This window comes from Salvelinus sp. IW2-2015, linkage group LG15 (assembly GCF_002910315.2).
Source record: "Salvelinus sp. IW2-2015 linkage group LG15, ASM291031v2, whole genome shotgun sequence".
NCBI classification, from domain to species: domain Eukaryota; kingdom Metazoa; phylum Chordata; class Actinopteri; order Salmoniformes; family Salmonidae; genus Salvelinus; species Salvelinus sp. IW2-2015.
In genome coordinates this window covers 56,313,136-56,336,283 of record NC_036855.1, presented here as the reverse complement: position 1 = coordinate 56,336,283, position 23,148 = coordinate 56,313,136, and the positions used below count along the sequence as shown (strand labels likewise).

The 23,148-nt window shown below is 47.0% G+C and overlaps 1 protein-coding gene across 1 annotated transcript in view; it reads right to left on the bottom strand.

Annotated features, from left to right (window-relative positions):
* Positions 1-23,148, bottom strand: part of acsf3 (acyl-CoA synthetase family member 3) — a 39,238-nt gene that overhangs the window by 1,182 nt on the left and 14,908 nt on the right. Inside the window, 6 exon segments of the mRNA XM_070447286.1 lie at positions 1,480-1,591; positions 1,798-1,932; positions 12,154-12,280; positions 12,461-12,558; positions 15,627-15,772; positions 17,718-17,872. Coding sequence (XP_070303387.1) covers positions 1,480-1,591; positions 1,798-1,932; positions 12,154-12,280; positions 12,461-12,558; positions 15,627-15,772; positions 17,718-17,872 — 773 coding nt within the window.

The following is a 23,148-nucleotide window of genomic DNA, read 5'->3' as shown; positions in this document are numbered from 1 at the left end:
AATAGTAAATCAACAAATCATATTGTAGCATAGCGTACTTCTGTCCCTCGCAGCAGATGGGTCTGTCTCTCTCTCTCTGCATTGCTCTCTATACATGTGGCTGGCTGCATGACTGTGTCAGACAACTATGTGTGTGTGTGTGTGTGTGTGTGTGTGTGTGTGTGTGTGTGTGTGTGTGTGTGTGTGTGTGTGTGTGTGTGTGTGTGTGTGTGTGTGTCTAATGGGGCTTGTTCACACACCCATCTCTCAGAGGCTCTGCCTGTTGTGTGTGTATGTATGTATGTGTGTGTATGTTAGTGTTTGTGTGTGTCTGCACTAGCTAGCGAGGAACACAGCGCTTGACACAGATACAGGGTGACAGCTGAAGCCGGGGCACTGAGGAGTGAGCATCCATGCACTTGTTTGCCCCCCCTCCTTCTCTGCCTCCCTTTCTGTTCATTCTCTTCATCTCCTTCACCCTGGCTGGCCCTGCCTTGGCCCTGTGCTTGCCCGTCCGCAGGCAGCACCTGTGGGTGGGGGGGTGACAGGGTCATTGGCAGACAGGCAGCGGTGCTAATCCACCATGCAGGACCAGCAGGGCACAGCAGTAGGGCCTGCACACCCCCACACCATATGGAGCCCACAGCACACACAGACACACGCACACACACACGGGGTGGGCAGAGAGTGATAGAGAGAAAGACAAAGACAGATGGAGGGAGAGAGACTGAGAGGGAGACAGAATGAAAGAATACAGACAGCGAGTAAGAGAGGGGGGAGGGGGGCACAAGGAGGGAGAGAGAGAAGGGGAGAGACATGGCCTGAGCCATTCCACAGAAAGGGACATGTGTCTTCTGCCAGTGTTGGGGGGCAAAATAAAACCACAGTGACATTTAGAGAAAAAAAGAAGCCAAGACCGAAACAGCAACGGCTTGCCTGCCTGACAGACCTCCACCATCATCCCTCATTTCCTCATCCTCCCTCTCTCTCTATTCTCTCCTCAGCTCCCTTCATCAGTCCACATCTGCCCTTGGCCTCTTCAGTTAAATGAGAGTGGTCTCTCTCTCTCTCTCTCTCTCCAGTAGTTAGGTTGCTATTGATTTTGAGGCTTCAGCAGCAGTTACTATAAACAAGTCTGGATGACTCCTCGGGGGACTGAGCAGTGAAGTCTTCCTCTAATTCAATAAATCCGGTGGACAAAATTCTATTTTCAAAAACACAATTTAAGGTTTTCGCATGTTCCCAAAGAGTAAAGCCACAGAACCATGAACACCAAATGGTTGATGGAATGGAGCAGCATGATAGCAGACATACCAACAAATCTAATATACACTAGATCTACGATTTATAAGCACCTTTATGGAGTGCTTTTGAAATAAATACCTCTACATTTATTGGGAGTTTTAATGTTTTTATATATATATATTTTTTTTTTACTAATGCTGCTTCATGGCGCTATAAAACTAGTGTGACAATAATGTCCTTTGTTTTGCCTGTTACCTGCCCCAGGTCTTCAGCTCTGACAGGGTCATGCTCCGCCCCCTCTTCAGCTGCACCACCGCTGTCACCTTCTGTCCCCAGGTGGCATCCCGAGCACCAATCACAGCCACATCTGAGAGGTCAGGGGTCACCACACATGGACAACACCCTGAAAGCTACTGTAATATGTCAACGAGTAAAATGATTCATGTTGTTTAAACCCAACCAATCTAAAAATGGTGCTAATCTTAACACAAAAGTCTGTCTTTAGGCCAAGCACCGGTGTAAGTCCCTGCAGTGGAAAAGCCCCATGAAGGAGCCAATGGTGGGGGTGTTTACCTGTGGTATCAGGGTGGGCTAGCAGGTGTCACTCCACCTCCAGAGCACTGATCTTATAGCCTCCACTCTTTATGATGTCCACAGAGGTGCGGCCCATGATCCAGTACACTCCATCCTTATAGACCACTGTGTACCCTGCAGGACACCATACAAACAAGGGATACTGGGCTTAGATAGGAGAAACACAGAAAAACAAGCCCACGCTAAAGAAAAATTGCTTAACAGTCCTCATTTATCAAAGGCATGCACATCTACCATGTACTGAAAAACGCATACACTCCATCATTCAACCCCTACTCCCACCGGGTTGTCATATGGCCTGGCATATTGGGTGTAATATAGGCTTGTGTGTGGAGGAGGGAGAGAGGGTGGGTGGCATAACAAAGCAGGCCTACTCAGTGTGTCTGAGACTCACAGTACCACAACGCAGGCCTGCTTGATAAGTGTGCCAGAGACTCAGAGGATCCCCAGTAAACATGGCCAGCACAGTCCACAGACCACAGCAGAACAGCTGAGACTGAGAGCTCCATCAATCAGCAGGTGAATGGCAATATCCTGGACGCTACACACACACACACACACACACAGGCTGCTGATGCATTCAACCTGCTTTGCCTCTATCTCTTGGGCAAATAGCTGAGAGGGAAGAGAGAGAGAGAGAGAGACAGAGAGAGAGAGACACAGAGAGAGAGAGAGAGAGAGAGAGACCACACAGAGAGAGAGAGAGACCAGAGAGAGAGAGAGACACACACAGAGAGATAGGAGACACACAGAGAGACAGAGAGAGAGAGAGAGGCAGCTCAGCTGGAGTTCCCCTTAATTACCTCCCCATGCCCACCACTGATTAGCAGCACAACGCCAAGACTCAGGTGTGCTGGGCTGTCTCAGTGGCACTGTAAGAACAACAGCCTATATATATATAAAAACACAACAACCGTGGACTATATCTGGGAGCTGGCTGACATCCAGGCCCCCTGACACCTCATCACTAGGTAACACTTTCTCTTTGTGGAAACGCCACACCTACCAGCCAGGGCTCAGAGAGAGGCTGAGGAGAGGAACACTGACTGTCTGTCATACTGTGACCTCAGACAGAAGAGCCATGCTAGACACCTACTGGTGTGACCACGGGGAGTACTGGAGGTGTGTGTGTGTGTGTGTGTTTGGAGTGGTGTGTTGAAGGAGAGTTTATGTGTGAGTGTGTGTGTGGGCTGGTTATTGAGTGTGATAAGGTGCTGGTTATTGAGTGTGAGGGCTCAGCTGGGGCTGGGGATGATGAGGAGGGGAAGTGGGTCATTGTGGTGGATGAGTGTGGGACTGGAGAGGTAGAGAGGGCGAGGGGGGGTGTGGAGAGAAGGCGAGAGTCCTGGTGGATCATTCAGAGTCCCCAGCTGAGGCAGGGAGAGGGAAATTAAGGCTGTGTGAGAGGTGTGGGGGTTTATTTTGGGATGTATTGGGCAGTGAGAGGTGTGGGGATGTGTTGGGCGCGTGAGAGGTGTGGGGATGTATTGGGCAGCGTGAGCAGCTTGGAGGTGTGGGGATGTATTGGGCGCGTGAGAGGTGTGGGGATGTATTGGCAGCGTGAGAGGTGTGGGATGTGTTGGGCAGCGTGAGAGGTGTGGGGTGTTTGGCCAGCGTGAGAGGTGTGGGATGTATTGGGCAGCGTGAGAGGTGTGGGGATGTATTGGGCAGCGTGAGAGGTGTGGGGATGTATTGGGCAGCTTGAGAGGTGTGGGGATGTATTGGGCAGCGTGAGAGGTGTGGGGATGTGTTGGGCAGCGGTGAGAGGTGTGGGGATGTATTGGGCAGCGTGAGAGGTGTGGGATGTATTGGGCAGCGTGGGAGGTGTGGGGATGTGTTGGGCAGCGTGAGAGGTGTGGGGATGTATTGGGCAGCGTGAGAAGTGTGGGGATGTGTTGGGCAGCGTGAGAGGTGTGGGGATGTATTGGGCAGCGTGAGAGGTGTGGGGATGTATTGGGCAGCGTGAGAGGTGTGGGGATGTGTTGGGCAGGTGAGAGGTGTGGGATGTATTGGGCAGCTTGAGAGGTGTGGGGATGTATTGGGCAGCGTGAGAGGTGTGGGATGTGTTGGGCAGCGTGAGAGGTGTGGGGATGTATTGGGCAGCGTGAGAGGTGTGGGATGTATTGGGCAGCGTGAGAGGTGTGGGATGTGTTGGGCAGCGTGAGAAGTGTGGGGATGTATTGGGCAGCGTGAGAAGTGTGGGGATGTGTTGGGCAGCGTGAGAGGTGTGGGGATGTATTGGGCAGCGTGAGAGGTGTGGGGATGTATTGGGCAGCGTGAGAGGTGTGGGGATGTATTGAGCAGCGTGAGAGGTGTGGGGATGTGTTGGGCAGCGTGAGAGGTGTGGGGATGTATTGGGCTGTGTGAGAGGTGTGGGGATGTATTGGGCAGCGTGAGCACGTGAGAGGTGTGGGGATGTATTGGGCTGTGTGAGAGTGGTGGGGTTCTATTAGGATTTGTGAGGGGGTTAAGCAGGTACTGGAGAACGGGGCCTGGCCCAGGGCTGGTGGGTGGTGACTGGTGGAGGACAAGTGGAGGTTGCAGCAGGTGACACACATCCACAAGGTCACTCAGCCTCTCTTCTCTCTCTGTCTCTCTCTCTCTGTCTTCTCTCTCTCTCTCTCTGGACTGCCTTCATTAGATAAGCATCAGGAGAAGAAACTATGAAATGACCTTCTATTCAGTCTCACTTCTACAGACGATATAGTCACCTCTACCTTCTATGACTCAGATCATATCAGTGTACATTATCATATGCATAGTACACACTTGCCATCGTATATGGTATCAAGGTAAGGAAATACTAGATAAAGACTTGAGCATAAATCAAAACCAGTTTAGTTACAGTCTCTCATCTCCTCTCTATCACTCGCGCACTTAATCATCTCAACCTCCCAAAATACATTCATCTTCCTCTCAACTCTTCTCTACATCCCTCTATCCATCCTGCCTTTTTCAGCACGCTCCTCTTTCAGCTCTCTCACAGCAGCTCCTCTTTCAGCACTGCGACTCCTCCATCCTCTCCATCTCCCCTTCTCCTCCTCTCTCTCCCCTCCCCCTCCTTTCTACAGTGTCTCTTCCTCTCCCATTGCTCCCCTCTTCTCTCTCTTCTCCTCTCTCTCTCCTCCCTGCCTCCGCCGAGCACAGCATCAATAGAGGGCCCATCTGTTCCCATACATCACGCACTTCATTTCAGTTTATTAGCCGGGATAAATCATAAATATTTCATTATACATCACGGGCGGCTGTCGCAGGGACGCCGCAATTTATCACCACTGCCCTCTCTCCCGGCTCCGCGTCGGAGCAATAAGCTTTCCAGTCTATTAAACAAGATTGATACAGTGTGTAAATTTAGATATTGGGAATTTCTTCACAGACCACTGCTCTGCACTGATAGGCCGGGGCAACGGGGGAGGAGGGGAGGACGAGGGGAGGAGAGGAACTGGATGGGTGTTAACATCAGTAATAGTGTATTTACAGTTTCCCCTTCCTTCCCTTCGGTTTTAAGGAAGAAAACCCCAAAAGCCAGGAATAATTTAGTCACAGGCGTGTAGCCCCGTTCTCATGTAAATAGAAAGTAGAATGAGAACATGTTTTACATGACTACAGATGCCTGGAATGCCATGGGGTTGGAGGGGAATATATGCATAGCTTTTCACTTCACCCCTCTTTACTGCTCAATGATGTCTGCGGGGAAAGGGGTCTACACAACACAGCAGACAGACATATTACTAACATACAGTACAGTCAAACACACTTCAGCTGACTTTGAGACACTTGGTGCTCACTTGACGATGGCTGTTGTGACCTTCTGTCTTTGAGGAAGGGGAAAATAAGGAGAGAAACAGCGTCTGTTTGGAATGAGGGACCACTGGGAATAGTGATTGGAGAAGAAACCCGATAAAAATGGAAAGGGGGGCTTTTGGAAGTGTGTTACCAGGACACACTGAAGAATACTTGTGAATTGGCATCCCAGTCTCAGTACTGTTGTGGAGGACAAGCGGAGGCGGAGGGAGATATGGACGAGTGGCTTTCTTAATTAAAACGATAAGAAGCCTAATTGCGCTGGGCTTTCATCTCCTTGGTAGGCATGGGGGGGGGGAAAGCGATGGATGGAACGGAAGAAAAGAAAAACAGTGGAGTGAGGAAAGAACGGAATAGAAGATGGAGTGCAGAGAAAGTTCCTGGTCTACAGTGGAATGTCTCCACTCCTCTCTCCTCTCAGCACCTTCCCAGTGTCTGTCTCCCCCTGCCTGCCACCATGATCTCAAGCCTGGCTGGAAGTCTGAGACAGGGAAAAGGTCAGGGAAGTGACAGTCAGCACTGCCCAAAGCCAGAAAAAACACAGAGGCACAAAGATACACCCACACTTGTCTTTGGGTGCTCTGGGCACACTCAGTGGTAAGGTTACACCGTAGGAGGTTTTGGTCTGTGAGGGGGGCGGGGGGGGCTCTAGAAAGGGCAGAGTGAGACAAATGACAAAGGCCACGCTCAACGTCACACACACTTCTGTCAACTCCAGGCGCCGCTGCTCTAGTTAGAGAGGGACACATGGAACAACGTCTGTGCCAGTTGAAGGACATCAAGTCAGTCCTGTATCAGTCAGTCAGCATTTTCCCCTCACACAAGACGCCATCAACCAACTAAGTAGCGCAGTGATGAAGATAAGCCAGTAGCCATGTTCTCAGTGAGAACATCCAGCATCACAGCAAGAGGAGAAGGCCTTATCGGAGCTGGATGAATGGGGGGGGGGGTCTGCTACTCTGTTCACAGCCATCTCTCTTTAAAGAACAACAGTCAACACAAAGCAGGGAGACATTAATATTAATGCCAACATTAAAACCCAGGCGGCTAAATGGAACAGCTAATGAGGATGAATAACAGACAACCGCTGACAAAAATCACCAGCTCTGATGTTATTTATCATCCTTAACTTTTGTCACCGCTCCTTTTTTGCGTAATTAATATCGTACGAGAAAGCGGCTTCGCACTTGGATGAGTGATCTAATTTGTTTAATACAATGCAATTAAAGGGAGAGAATTGCTTTATGTTAATGTTACTGACTATGTTGCTCGCGGTTGATTATCGTCTTGGCGAGATAGCGAACAAAACTTTTACGATTGATAACCTCTCCCGGGAGATCTGGCGTGTACTTAAGCTAACTACTTGACTACAGTTTGCATGCAACTGTTCACCATGTTTGACACACAGAGCCAGTGCAGTAGCAAGCACCCTAGAATCTAAACCGAAACCATTTATGCCAAGACATAGCAGAGATCAACATGGCAGCACACTGCCTACACTGTAGCGGTAATGCTGGTATGCCTATCAATGTACTGTAGGCATTTCCCTGCCTTATCAGCGAGTCTAAAAAGACTTACAGCCTGTTCCTTCCATCCTACCTATACCTCCATCCTCTCCTCTCACGGCCAACTCTATCAGAACAGCACAAAGAGGTCCCTCCATCCCCTTCCATCTGCCATCAGCCACAGAATGCCCACAGTTGACAGCCAGCTCAGAAAATACTCAATATTTATCTATCAGTCTTTCCACTAAAAAGAGAAAATCAATGCCAAGACAAAAGTAGAGTAGATCAATAAATCTAATGCGGGCTGTCCTCCCGGAGTCTTTGTTTCTTCTTCGGGCACACAGAATGTTTATAGCATTTCAATGTAGAACTAGTGGTTTACCACATATCCTGCAGACACAAGTGCTTACTGTGTTGAATTGCAATACCTGTACCAGAGTATTTGAATACACAGAGTCCCACATGTCAACACCTTGATTGGAACATATCATTAGAATGGAAGTGTAGCCTTACCATAGGGGAAATGGAACAAGGGGAGGGTGAATGGTAGAGCCGTGAGGGGAACATGACATGGGAGGGGCACTGTGTTGTGACCGGAGGTGAAATGTGACATTGGGGAGGGTGATAGGCAAGGAATGCTTAAATCACTAGTGATGGCTGCCTGCCTGGAAAATAAGGCACACTGCTGGCTGACTGTCTGTCTGTCTGTCTGTCCTGCAGACTCTAGTTTCACCTCAGCTGAGAGGTTAAGACTGACAAAACTTTAAAACCTAACACGCACTGAGCACACACACACAAATGTAAAAAATATTTGCAGATTGAATGACAAATCCGGCCATAGAACAAACTACACACAAAGTCAACGGACCACGGACTAATGATTGTGGGAAAAAATTGATAAATGAGAGTATCGCAATATTATTTTGGGAAGATATTATATTGATTCTATAACTCCAAGTATCAAAACAAAATCAAATATACAGTATATGAGGAAAGAATTCAGACCCATTGACTTTTTCCACATTTTATTACCTTACAGCCTTATTCTAAAATTGATTAAATAGTTTTCCCCCCTCATCAATCTACACACAATACCCCATAACGACAAAGCAAAAACAGGTTTCTAGACATTTTTGGAAATGTATGAAAAAAAAACGGAAATAACACATTTACATAAGTATTCAGACCTTTTAATCAGTACTTTGTTGAAGCACCTTTGGCAGTGATTACAACCTCGAAGTTTTTGGGGTATGACGCTACAAGCTTGGCACACCCATTCTTTCTCCCAATCTTCTCTGCAGATCCTCTCAAGCTCTGTCAGGTTGGATGGGGAGCGTCGCTGCACAGCTATTTTCAGGTCTCTCCAGAGATGTTCGATCGGGTTCATGTCCGAGTTCTGGCTGAGCCACTCAAGGACATTCAGAGACTTGTCCCGAAGCCACTCCTGCGTTTTCTTAGCTGTGTGCTTAGGGTCGTTGTCCTGTTGGAAGGTGAACCGTCGCCCCAGTCTGAGGTCCTGAGGGCTCTGGAGCACGTTTTCATCAAGGACCTCTCTGTACTTTGATCTGTTCATCTTTACCTCGATCCTGACTAGTCTCCCAGTGCCTCCAGCTGAAAAACATGCCAACAGCATGATGCTGACCTCATGCTGTTGTAGAAACATCTCAAGGATGATCAATGAAAACAGGATGCACCTGAGATCAATTTCAAGTCTCATAGCAAAGGTTCTGAATACTTATGTAAATAAGGTATGTTTTTTATTCTTAGTAAATTTGCAAACATTTCTAAAAACCTGTTTTCGCTTTGTCATTATGGGGTATTGTTTGTAGATTGATGAGGAATAAAATCAATTATAACATAAGGCTGTAACAAAATGTGGGAAAGGGAAAGAGGTCTGAATACTTTCCAAATGCACTGTAGTGTATGTGTGTTTGCACTTGTGGTGTGTGTGTGTATGTGTGTGTGGTAAAGTAATGGTAATGAGCCTGGCTCTGTGAGAGGTTCTGCTCTCCTCTCTGCCCTGAGATGAGCTGAGGGAGGATGAGCTCCACTCCTCTCCTCTCCTCCTAGTTAACATTCTCCCCTCTCCCTCCAGTGGCCTGCACACCCACATCCAAGCCTGCCTGTTATTTACGAGCACAGCAAGGCTAATGTGCAGTCCCCAAACAGTGCTTACCCGAGCACTGGCAACTTTTAGGACGCCTCCATTATTCATAAGTATGTGCACGCAGCATTTGGAAAATTGCTAATGCTTTCCCTCCCAGCCATCTTTATTTATTGATATATTTATTTATTTATTGTTTTTCAGCGCATAATCCATTCCCGGGGAAAAAGAGTGAGCTGTCCTGCTAGAGCGCCGGAGACCAGCTGAACCCCACTTCTCCCAGTCTCTCCCTCTCTCCATTTCTATCTCTGTAGCCCTACCGCTAATAAAATTAATGGTCTTGTTTACGAGGGACAGTCTTAAGGACTCCACTGGCACAATGGAAAAACCTTATTAGTAAGAGCCTAACCACACAGGCAGGCAGCCTGCACACAAACACCAGAGGCAGACGAAATCTGACCACAACAGTCAATATCTCACGGAGGGAGTCGAAGATAACGATCCATCCACAACATTGGTTATGAATTCCTCACACCGTCTGCGTGCTTGTGTGTCACCAGGTTGAAAAGATGTTAAGATCCTGATAGAGGGATGAGACTAGTGGAGGCAAGGTTTCAGTTACTACGTCCAGAGACCGGCTCATCATTACTGCTGTATACTTGGGAGGCCATTGGCATGGTAGACCCCAGTCAAACAGTCAGTAACTCTAAACCAGTGTGAATGATCTGCTCAAAAGGTAGCCCGGAGTCCCTGGCCAGTTAACGAGACTGGCACACACTGTCCCTCTCCTTGGTAGGTAATCTAGCAGACACAGACAGCTGAAAGGGAGCTACTGAGGAGTACGTTTGAAAGCAGGGCAGATTGGAGGAGAGGAGAGGCCGAGTGAGTGAGTTGACACAAAGAGAAGTGAGGAAAATCAATGGGAACAAACGTGGTGTGGAGATGGGCGCAAAGTGAGCGCTCAACAGGGTGACAGCTTATCCATAGAGGTGCCAGTCAGGCTGCAGCAGGGCCACACTTACCCAATTAAAGAGACCGCCAGGCAAACAGAAACCATGTTGACCTCTTGGCTCTCCCTGTTCTTTTCTCTTCCTCCCTCTCTTCCTCTCTCGTCCTCTCTCCTTCTTCCCTCTCTCCTTCCCCCCGCTCTGCCTGAGGGAGTCTGTGTGTGTGGTAAAGGGTGAGCACACAGGGTCAAATCCAATAGGAGGATGAGAGGGTTAAGAGTTGAGATGGTGAGAGACAGACAGCTAGTTCAGGTGAGGGTAAAGAAAGGGAGGGAGGGAGGGATGGAGGAGGAGTGTTAGATGGAGAAGCGAGCTGGCGTAGAGGGGGAGAGTGTAAGAGGGGGAGTAGGTGTGAGGGTGAAAAGGGTATGAGTGTGAGAGGAAGTCGGTGGAAGTGAGGGAGAGTGTAAGTAGTACTCGTCTTGAAACTCACACCTTTTCACACTGCCTACCAACAGAGCCAAGATCACACATAGTGACAAACAAAGAACCATGCACTGGACAGGGAATAGCATTGTGAAAACTGACACCGTGTCATGAGTTTATCATTACAGTAAGGCCCTCTGCACACATTCTCCAGTCTCCCTATTCAAATACATGAACTGGCCACAAGCCTTCAGATGAGGTGACATCAGATCTGACACTCCTAACACCTAGAAGGGCAGCAGAATAGAGTGAATAGGCCTGGGCATATAGGGTATGTCAAAGTAAATGTAAAGTAGTGCTGTAGTGAGCAGAAGAGGCTGCTGGGACAAGCTATAGGAGGACAGGCTCATTGTAATGGCTGGAATGGAATAAATGAAACGGTATCAAACAAATCCAACAAATGTTTGACTCCGTTCCATTTATTCCAGTCCAGCCATTACAATGTGCACGTCCTCTTATAGCTCCTCCCACCAATCTCCGCTGGTAGTGAGGATATAGCTGCCTATGGAGCTGGTGGATGCAGGGTCGCCATGGCAAGCAGGCTGCCTGAGGTGATGGTGCGTGTGACTGTGTGTGTGTGTGTGCATGTGTATGTAGGATGGAGCAGGCAGGCGGGTGGGCAGGCAGGCAGGCAGGCAGGCAGGGTGCTTGGCAGTAGCAGTGGCTGGCTATGGGACTGACTGGCTGGCTGGTCTGTCTGCTGGGAGCTGATTGTGCTGGCTCTCATTATCCGGCCAGTGGGCCTAATGGAGTGTGACAGCAGCGTGCGGCGCACTGGAACTCTGTCCTTCCAGCCCTAAAAGCCAATTAAACCCACTCCACCCTGCCAGCTCCCGCCTTCCTCCCTGCCAGCTCTCCCTAACTCTCTCCCTCTCTGCCCCTGCAGCCCCCTCTCCATCTGTACCTCCTCCACTCTTTCTTGCCCACTTCTCTCCATTCTTTATCCCTGCCCATCTCTCTCTCTCTGAGCAGCTCCTCTCTCCCCGTAGCCCTGTTCTAAAGCAGGGCTCCTTGGGGGAATGCACTGGGCCAGAGAGGGCCTAGTTGGCCTCTGCACCACTGACAGCTCTGCTCTTCTTCTCCCCAACCCACAGAGGAGTCACAACCATTTAGAGAGGAGAAATGCCTCCCAGCACCAAAAACACACAACCTCCATTTATCACAAGCCAGTCACTGAAGGGAAGCGAGACGCCTTCTTCCTAAATGTTTAAATACAGCTCCTGGAGAAAGAGAGGTCAGGACAAGCGTAGTTCTGACAATGTGCCTCATCCAGTGTTCTGGGTGTGATTGGTGAAGTAGAGAGAACATGATGAACCCTAGCCAACATTTCACATGAGCTAGTGGTCATGTGAAATATTCACTAGTCTTTCGCAGCCCTCTCGTAGTATTGTATCATCAGGCTGTCCCTCCAGTTATGAGCCTGTGTAGCTGCATACCAGTCAATAAATCATGAGATGACAGTGTGTTCCTGACAGACACTGTACTGTACCTGTTTTGAACCAGCCGTCCTCAGTGAAAGACTCCCTGGTGGCCTCTGGTTTGTTCCAGTACTCTGTGAAGACCTGGTCTCCTCGCACCATCAGCTCCCCCTCCTTCCCCTCCAACCCTGGACGCACCTAAAGACACACACACACACACACAYACTACAGTGGGTGGCTAAGACAGACAGGGTCCTGGACATGCTAACTGTATATGTTTTTTAACAACATGAATACACTCTTTAGACAGATATTTTTCCACAGAATCTGGGAGTCCTAATGTATCTATGGATGTGAGTGTTTCTGACTGCTGAATACCTGAGTTTCTCTGCTGTTGCCCTCGGCGACGGTGGTGCTGGCTGCTTTCGTCATGACGATGCAAACCTCCACTCCTGGAAGAGGGACACCGACTGCACCTGCACACACACAAACACATACAACGCTAAATACTCACATCATGCATGCACAATGGAACTAATTACACTCTCACAATTAATGCGAATGGTTTTAAATAAAAAACATTTTCACGCCCAAAATATTTGCATCAACAAATACAAATGAAAATATAGTGATTTAATGACAATCCTTCTCCTACACATATGAATGCACACACATTCCCCTCTCCTGAGGCATTTTCTCCTTCTGTCTGACCTATAGAGAGATAAGCTCTAATGACTGCCTCCGCCAAAAGAGAAGGAAACCTTTGTGCAGCCTGCTCTCTCTCTCTCTCTCTCTCTGTGACACTGTGGGCCATGTCATTTCACAGGCCACTGCTCTCCCAATAAAGAACAGTGCAGACAGGCCATGATTGAAAAAATAACTCCCTGCTTCAAATTTATCTAATCAACTTTAGCCGTGATTGCAATGCCAATCAAACACACTCCGTTTCCACTTCATCAGCAGAGCGAGAAGCACAGCGATACAAACTCTCTTCCCATCGTTTCAAAACCAGACCAGCCTAGTTTATCTCTGTCAAGTCAGTCTTCTCTCTAAAGCCACTTCCTGTCCTATCCCTCCTGCCACCGTCCCCTCATTCAAGGTTTTTTGTGTGAGAGGATGACGTCCATCTCAGTCCCTGTCTTTTTGTTTTCTCCCAGGGTTGTGTCCCAGTGAGCTGGGTAATCGTCAGCGTGTCCTCATCGCTCCTCACCCTCCAAACAACAGCAGAAAGCTGCCAACGACGGGGTGATAAAAAGAGCTTTCTCCCCTCAATCACAAAACTAACCAAAATCCATTTATACTTGAGCCCGAGCAATCTCTCGCGCTTCCCCTCTTGGTCTCCTCGCTTTTTCTCCCATTCAGGAAGGAGGCCAGACATATTTGGAGCCATGTAACATTCAAGTCACCGTTACTTTACTGAGAATTGAGATTGACTGCCACTTCAAAGGCTACAGGCAGAACAGAAAGACTGGAGGGGAATTACAAAAAGGGGACGAGGGCTAAACGAGTGACTAGAAACTCAAAATAGAAGATAAAGAGCCGTGCTCTACCCACATTCCACACAGGGAACTATTACTAACCATGCAGGGGAATGAGGACAGCATTGAGAGGTACCTAAGGTTGTTGAGATGACAGCTGGAAATGGCTAATGAACTGATACGGCCAACATCAGCCCTCTGCCGAAAATAGCAGAAATAATCAATTCAAACAATAACAACAACAACATTGCAGTGGTATTAGGAATAAATAACATCTTATTATGCTGACGTCCTCATTACTGCCCTTTTCTTCATGCCTATTAAAGCAGAGTTGAATTAATATAGCTTTATAGATATACAGTAAGTGTGTGTGTGTGTGTGTGTGTGTGTGTGTGTGTGTGTGTGTGTGTGTTGTGTGTGTGTGTGTGTGGTGTGTGTTGTGTGTGTGTGTGTGTGTGTGTGTGTGTGTGTTGTGGTGTGTATGTGTAGTGGAATGTAGCTGGCCCTGTGGCGACAGCCCTGTCAGAAACACAATGGCTCCCCTGACTGCACAGAGGCCCATTAACAAGGCTCCATCAGTGGGCCCATCTGAACCTCTAATTACGACTGCAGCATCAGCCATGCCAGCCAGCCACACACACACAACCTGCCAGCTAGAGTTTTCAAATGAGACCAGCCAGGCAGAGAGGAGGAGGAAAAGGAGAGGCGAGGATGGATGGATGGAGGGGGGGAGGGAGAGGAGAGGAGCAGAGAGCTGTGTGCGGTGCAGCTCCAAACCTGCCTTCCCCATGCATAATTCAGCAGCCTTCCTTCACGCTGTGCTCTCTCTGGGCTGCCCTGGGGAGCTGACAGCCCTGCGCCCCCTGGAGCCCTGCTGGAGCACTGCTGCTCAAACCCCCCAACAACCTCCCCACAACCTCCCCCAAACACAAAGCACAAGGAAGGGAGAAAGTGAGATGGAGAGGGGAGAGAGAGCGGGAAAGGGGAGAGGAGAGAAGGGGGAGGGGGGAAAGGGTGTGAAGTGAAAGGGTGGGGGTTGAGATGCTCAAAGTCATTCTGCTGAAAGGGGACATGTGTCTCCTGCCAGGGCTGGTGTTAGAGGGGGGGAAACAAAAGAGGGGGGGGAAAAACAGGATGAAAGAAAAAATACAAATGAGATGGAGATGAATAGATTAAGAGAGAGACATAGCTTTAGGGTATAGCCTACTCCTCAGTGTGAAGCCAAACATGAATCAAATTACGACCACCAACATGATACAAATATGACCAATATTCTTGTATTATTACAAAACTGTGTGTATACTCACTCAAAAAATAACAATACATGTCTTTAATAGACTGTCATAAATAAACTCATAATAAAACACAAGTTGATTAGTTAACAGTTGACAGTTGTTTTGAAGGGGTGGAGTGACGTGGAGGAAGGGGGGGACTGGAGTGTTCTTTTCTGAGAGCTCTATGGTTGTTATTGATTTGTTTTACCTACTTTAAAAGGAGACGGCATCGCACACGCTCTTCCACAAGTGTCTCAGACTGCTGCTGGAAAGACGTCGATGCGACCGCAACGTCTCAGAGCTGGTCTTAATAACCACCTCCCAGGATTAAATAGAAACTGCCTCTTTATTTCAAACAAGCGCTCACAACAACAGACACCGCATTAGCTGGGCTACTGACAGTCAAATTAGCCTGCCTTGTCATACCGCTGCTTTGAAGATCCTCCACTCAAAAGACGAGAAGGGGAACGGAAAAAGACTAAAGAAAGGAACACAGCCCTCCAGTCACCGGAGGATCGAACCAGAAACAACAACAGCAGCATAGAGCTTTGATACCTGGAATGAGARCATAAGTAAACCAGACAGAAATAGTCTGATCAACACCATGTTCCTCAGACAACTGAGACAACTGTCAGACAGGGCAAAAAGATAGCRCTCCAACAGAGCCYARTGACTGTCTGCATGTTGTAATATGAATTAAAAACAGTCTCACTGTCATTTGGTTTCTGGATGTGTGTGAGGTTATGACATCACTGTACAAAGGAAAATGGTGGTGGTCAATGGTGTGTGTACCTGGGATGCGAGGACCCTTCAGGGGGTTGGACAGGGCCATGCCTATCTCTGTCATGCCGTAGCGCTCCAACRGGGTGTGTCCTGTGATCTCCTCCCAGCGTAGCAGGGTGGGCTGTGGCAGGGCGGACGAGCCAGACACCATCAGCCTGGGGTTAGAGGGGGCAGTCTGGGTCACACTCAGTAAAGGCCCAGTCTCTGATGAAGCCATCTCTTTTCAATGGCCTTAGCATTGACTGGAGTAGCTTCAGGTGGGAGAAGGGTTGGAAAGGGAGGGTATATTACTGTAAACCTTCTAAGTTTACCAGTGAACTACCAGAATTTGGTGACTTTCAAGTTTTGGGGTGAATTTTACAAGATGACATCTAGTGGCCTTTTGGGGTACTTCAGATTATTACATGTGTCTAATTATATCTGGCCCTGTGTGGCCTTATCAAATATTGACAAAGCTGTAAAACATTATCTTAAATCAGGATTCCCCAACTAGCGGACCACGAGCCAAATTTGGCCCGCGGTTGGTTTTATTTCGCCCCCCCAACCAAGGTTTAAAATTATTATGTTTTAGTCAAATATGATATCTGTTTGGGTTTCTTGCGGTCAATTTGCAGTCTACAAATTATTTGTAATTATGTTCCGGCCCCCAAACCATCCGCTCAAGAAATGTTTTTATCAGCCTGTGGCCTAAATATAAACCATCAACTTAGTGAATACCATTGGTGTTTGAAGAGCGACTGCCCCTGAAAAGCAAGTTCTCGCTTTGAAAACAGCCAATGTGGCATCGATATGAGTTAAAAACCTTTATTCTAGTGTCAAAATGTACTACAAAGTGTAAATAGGATAATTTTGGTCATAAAGTCAGTCTCATCTAAAACGGAGATTTGCGAGATGATAGGATAAAATGGTATGTTACAGAATGAAGGGTACCGTAAGAGTTTTCCGTGGGTTGGATTTATTTTAATCCTGCCCACATGCCCACAGCTGGCAGTACCCAAGTAATCACCAATTCACAGAGCAGCTGCACGCGACCCAATCATAACGCCCATGGCCAATTTGGTTTGACGTTCAATATCCCTATGGGGCTAGTGAAGGGCCATCAGTAAATTACACAATGTACATGGGACAATATTTTAAAATGACAAAAGCTCCAAATTTCAATTACTTAAAAACCTCAAACCAACTATAAATTGTAGAAATTAATTTACAATATTGAAAGCATTTAATGTGCAACATGATAATATTGTCCTATTTAATTAATTTATTTGTCATTTATTTGAAGGTCCCTAACTAGCCTCAGAGATAGGCTATCCAATGTCAAACCTACTTTGCCACGGTCACACCAATATGTCTTTGTTGTAAATGTTTTTCAGTTTTTCAACTGTTAGCAACTGTGAAAAAAGTCAATAGTTTGAAGAGTCACAGAGTTAATTGAAAACAATGCCATTGTTGATTAGATGCTTTTCCCATTAATTAGGCAATTTTCTCTTGAACCATATGGTCTATCCACTAGAAACATAAAACATTTATACTTTATATGAAGTTTTTTAAAGTTATTAAATTATAAATGATCAAAGTTACCATTAATTTCCTGTTAATTACCAAAATTACCAAAGATTCAGGTCACTTTGGTAAATTACCAGTAGCTTTGCAACTTTAGGTTGGGGTAACATAAGTGCTAGGCTTTACATAGAGTTTATAACTCTATTCCATCTGTCGCGTCCCAATGCTTTCTTCACTCTCTCTTGAGCATAAGCCCTGGTACATTTGGAGAAAGCATCTGTCACATCTCACTACAAAGCCCTGTCTCTCTTTAAAACCCATCCCTTTGATCTCTGACACATATCCCTTCCCCTTCAAACTATCTCTTCACTCTCTGACGGAATGAGAAACCACTGTCCAGATTCATGACAACCCATTCGCTCTGAAGATGTCTTGTCAGAGATTTTAAGAAAGTAATTTCATCACAATAGATAAGCAATGAGCTTGTTAAAGATATTCGTCCACTTATATGAATATTATGATACTGCTAATGATGGAGATCTACTCATTTCCTGTGGTATTGATACTAGTATAAGTAGACTATAATGTCCTTGCTGCCTGATTCTCTCCTTGCAGACAGCCCTGACAAAGTCCTGGTCGTGTGGCTGGGTGAAGTGCTGCTCATAGTAACGGATCAGCTCGGAGTAGATGGTTGGAACAGCCATGAACACATTTACCATAAGAGCCATGGAGCTGAGCAGGACCTCCCATACCTGAGGGGGAGGGAGTCAGAAACAGTATTTTACATTGTACGTAGATGGAATATCTACCCCCATATTAATGCAAACAAAATAATTTCATCCAGATCACAATATGTAAAGTAGATGGATAGGGTGTCATGGTATTGTGAGATCACAATATGTAAAGCAGATGGATAGGGTGCCATGGTATTGTGAGATCACAATATGTAAAGCAGATGGATAGGGTGCCATGGTATTGTGAGATCACAATGTGTAAAGAAGATGGATAGGGTGCCATGGTATTGTGAGATCACAATATGTAAAGTAGATGGATAGGGTGTCATGGTATTGTGTGTACATTATTTACAGTGAATGAGGATCGAGGCGAGGGCCTGGCTGAAGATGAAAACTGTCAACAGGCTAGTTTATTACAAAAACGTTGACAGGATCGGTAAAGGTCAGTCTAACAGCTTCTTAAAGAGGAATTCAACAGGAATGTTATTGAGGTCAGTCATAACACTGGGGCACGTTGCCTTTTAAAAATACATTTTGCCTGCTTTTTAATTTACTTTTTACAAATGTGGAGCCAAGAGCCAGTCACCCTCCTCCTTCTCTTTTTCAGTCGTACACAGAGATGGATGCACATAAACAGAGACTAACTGACACATGGTTACACATTTATACATAAGCGCCTCGCATACACTCACACAAGGACAAAGCTACTTACACAGTACACACGCATACAAACACACACACACACACACAGATATTACGAGTCCCTCATACACCCCCCCGGCACGCCTGGCTGCACCCCCAACACACAGTGGGAGGACAGTGTGAATTAATTGAAGGTGAACGACAGATTCTCCTTGGCTCTGTCCCCCCTGGGAGCACGCGCACGTCTCTCCCTCCTAGAACCTCCTCCCTCATTCTCCCTCATCCTCTCTCACACACCCTCACTCTCTCCATTTCATCATTTCCTGCTTCACTGCCCCTACTCTTATCAGTCTTCCTCTGTCTGTCCCTCTCTCCATCACACCCCACACCGATTCTCTCCTCATCTGCCACCCATTCCTCAGCTTCCCCTCCTCCCTGTCCTCTTAAATCACCCTCTTTTACTGCCTACTCCCTTTAGTTAACTTCCCCTTCTCAACTTACCTGCTTCGTCATTTTATCAACCCCGCCTTTTCGCTCCTCTTCCCTTCATCAAGCTCTAAATATTGCAATATCAAAATAGATTAAGGTTTAAAAATGATGTGTCTATTAAATAAACAGGCAGAAGCGTGGACTATCCCACAGAGACCCATCTATTCACACAAACTCACAAAACTTTATCTATCTGCTCAGCCACACACATCCACAACCACGCACACACACGGACAGACTAGATAGCGGGGTTCAGAGGGGAATATTATTTCCTGTGTCTGTTCTGGGCATTCTGGGCCGTGTCTATCAAGCGCAGTGGAGCGCTTCCCCCAGCAGCCACTCAGGAGGGGGGAAAAGCCAATTTATGTCCATCAAAGAGCTGCCCTCCACCTGGGGGAGTGTATGTTGGAGACCCTCGGCTGCAGCCTGCATCCCAAACAGCCCTTAACCCAGCAGCATCCAGCTACTCTCTACTAGCCCTGTAGTCAGTACCTTTTCTCCACCACCACACAATGATGCAGTTCAGTTCAGTTTTGTGAGGATGGATCATGACCTCCCAGCCATTAACCTCTTGTCCTCTGCTCTCCTGGCCTCTGGTCCCGATGGCGCATGAAGCTGGAAGTATTTGAAGCGTGCCATATTGCTGAATGAGACTAAATGGTACCCCCCAAAAAATCGCTAAGGATCATGGTTAAAGTGGCCATAACTAGCAAAGGATCATGGTCGTTGTAATCGTTTTCATCTTGCCTGAGAGAGTCAACCTTAATGTCTACGGCATGAGGGCGCAAGCCTCCTCATAGCCTGCCAGCCCATAATTGGTCTGTCAGAACGTGATCCTGTGCGCTGACAAATGTAGACGTCAGAATAGAAATATATCTCGATTTGTAGCGAATTTAAAAAATGATTCACCGGAATTGTTTTTGTTTGGCTGTTCTGGCGATCGTAATTTAAATATGTTTTCTAAGGCAGACCGGGGCTTTTGGCACTGCTAGGTTGCTACACAGTAGCCGACCAACAGAGCTCGAGATTTCACGCTCCAGACTGGACACTGGGGGCCTGCTGGAGCCACACACCCACTCCTCTGCTTGATTGACCGAGCAGAGCACTCCTTCCTCTGGGGCCAGAAACAGCGTAATTGGGAATATTTTTTATTTACCCGCAATTTGAGAAATTTACCAAACCCATATGCATTGGTTGCGTAACCCATTAGGGAGTCCACCCACGGTGCGCAGCATGAAATAAATCACATTTAGATTATGGTAATTCATCCAAACAGAACATGCAACTCCTGTAACGAAGCAGCCAATGCAATTCATGGGAAAACACCATTCTGAACAGTTCACCTGATGAGAGCTTTTCCGTATCTCTTAGAAACGTAGAAAGAGGGGGAATCTAAAGATGCAACAACTAGGATGGTTTGCTAATATGACTAGGATTGCACCTTTGGGGCTTCTGCATGGACAAGGAAAGAAGGTTGATATAAAAACAAATACATTTGCCAAAATTAGGCTATATAGGCCTAATTACTCCTGTCTATACAGAAAAAAATAAAATAATTCAAAATCATTAGCTTCTTTAAAAAAAATAGATGTGAATTGATTCAAATCACAAGCTTATAGGCCTATGCATATTTGAGAAGCCCGCAATTTGGGTAGCGCACATGGCAATAGGCCAAGTTGATAAATGAGTTGCGGCTGTCAGTGAAAAGCATCTAAAGTATGTGTGAAGATAATGTGTCTTGAGTATAATTTAAAATGTTGAGACAAGAAGGGAGAAGTGTGTTGCGAAGATATAGGCGAGATCCTTTTAACACGTACATTTGGATTGTCACGCTTGTTTCACCCTCATGTTAGTGCTAGCAAGCAGGCTAGGTAGTGCTAGCAAGCAGGCTAGGTAGTGCTAGGTATAAACAGCCAATCCAGTAGTCTGGAAACTATAGTGAGCTTCGATTGGTCAATAGCAAGGCGATTTCTCTGAGTATTAGTATAAAGTTCAACTTTCCCCAACTGTTGTCCCCCCAGTTTTATCAATGCAATATGATACAAAATGTGGCAAAGGTGTGCTTCAGGACCATGCGGACGCCTCGGTCGACTGGATTTCGGACCGCGTGGACACCACAGAGCAGGCTTGAGTAAAGTTCAGTGTGTATGTGTTGAGCTCCGTCACCAAGTTGTAAAAACCTTAACCTGCCTTAATGACTACCGACCCGTAGCACTCACGTCTGTAGCCATGAAGTGCTTTAAAAGGCTGTTCATGGCTCACATCAACACCATTATCCCAGAAACCCTAGACCCACTCAAATTTGCACACCGCCCCAACAGATCCACAGATGATGCAATCTCTATTGCACTCCACACTGCCCTTTCACACCTGGACAAAAGGAACACCTATGTGAGAATGCTATTCATTGACTACAGCTCAGCGTTCAACACTGAACGCTGAGTGCCCTCAAAGCTCATCAACAAGCTGAGGACCCTGGGACTAAACACCTCCCTCTGCAACTGGATCCTGGACTTCCTGACGGGCCGCCCCCAGGTTAGGTAACAACCGATCCGCCACGCTGATCCTTAACACGGGGGCCCCTCAGGGGTGCGTGCTCAGTCCCCTCTTGTACTCCCTTGTTCACTCATGACTGCATGGCCAGGCACAACTCCAACACCATCATTAAGTTTGCCGATGACACAACAGTGATAGGCCTGATCACCGACAACAACGAGACAGCATATAGGCAGGTCAGAGATCTCCTAGCCGTGTGGTGCCAGGACAACAACCTCTCCCTCAACACGATCAAGACTAAGGAGATGATTGTGGACTACAGGAAAAGGCGGACCGAGCACACCCCCATTCTCATCAACGGGGCTGCAGTCGAGCAGGTTGAGAGCTTCAAGTTCCTTGGTGTCCACATCACCAACAAACTAACATGGTCAAAGCACACCAAGACAGTCGTGAAGAGGGCATGACAAAACCTATTCCCCCTCAGGAGACTGAAAAGATTTGGCATTGGTCCTCAGATCCTCAAAAGGTTATACAGCTGCACCATCGAGAGCATCCTGACTGGTTGCATCACTGCCTGGTATGGCAACTGCTCGGCCTCCAACCGCAAGGCACTACAGAGGGTAGTGCGTACGACCCAGTATATCACTGGGGCCAAGCTTCCTGCCATCCAGGACCTCTATACTAGGCATTGTGTCAGAGGAAGGCCCTAAAAATTGCCAAAGACTCCAGCCACCCTAGTCATAGACTGTTCTCTCGGCTACCGCACGGCAAGTGGTACCAGAGCGCCAACTCTAGGTCCAAGAGGCTTCTAAACAGCTTATACCCCCAAACCATAAGACTATTGAACATCTAATCAAATGGCTACCCAGACTACTTGCATTGCCCCCCTCCCTCTTTTACGCTGCTGCTACTCTGTTATTATCTATGCATAAGTCACTTTAATAACTCTCCCCACATGTATATATTACGTCAATTACCTCGACTAACTGGTGCCCCCGCACATTGACTCTGTACCGGTACCCCCTGTATATAGCCTCGCTAATGTTATTTTATTGCTGCTCTTTAATTATTTGTTACTTTATTTCTTTAGGTATTTTTCTTAAAACTGCATTGTTGGTTAAGGGCTTGTAAGTAAGCATTTCACTGTAAGGTCTACTGTTGTATTCGGCGCAAGTGACAAATAAAATTTGATCTGTAGTGTTTCCAAATCTAAATGATTAGGAATTATTCACTTTGATGCAAATGTGCTTGCCATTGTTTGGTTTCATGTGAAGCTGATGACTTAGTTCTCATTGCCTGTTACCTTGGTAATAACTTGAAGTGAGGTCAATAAAGTCAGCTAAACCAAAGTGACTTTGTCATGTTTTGTCTTTGATCATCATGTCTTGTCCCTGTGCTTCCCTCTGCTGGTCTTATTAGGTTATTTCCCTCTTTCTATCCCTCTCTCTCCCCCTTCCTCTTTCCCTCTCTCGCTCTCTCTCTCTATCGTTCCGTTCCTGCTCCCAGCTGTTTCTCATTCTCCTAACGACCTCATTTACTCTTTCACACCTGTACCCTATTTTGCCCTCTGATTAGAGTCCCTATTTCTCCCTCTGTTTTCCGCTTCTGTCCTTGTCGGATTCTTGTTTGATGTTTGCTGTCCTGTGTCCTTGTTCCGCCCTGTCGTG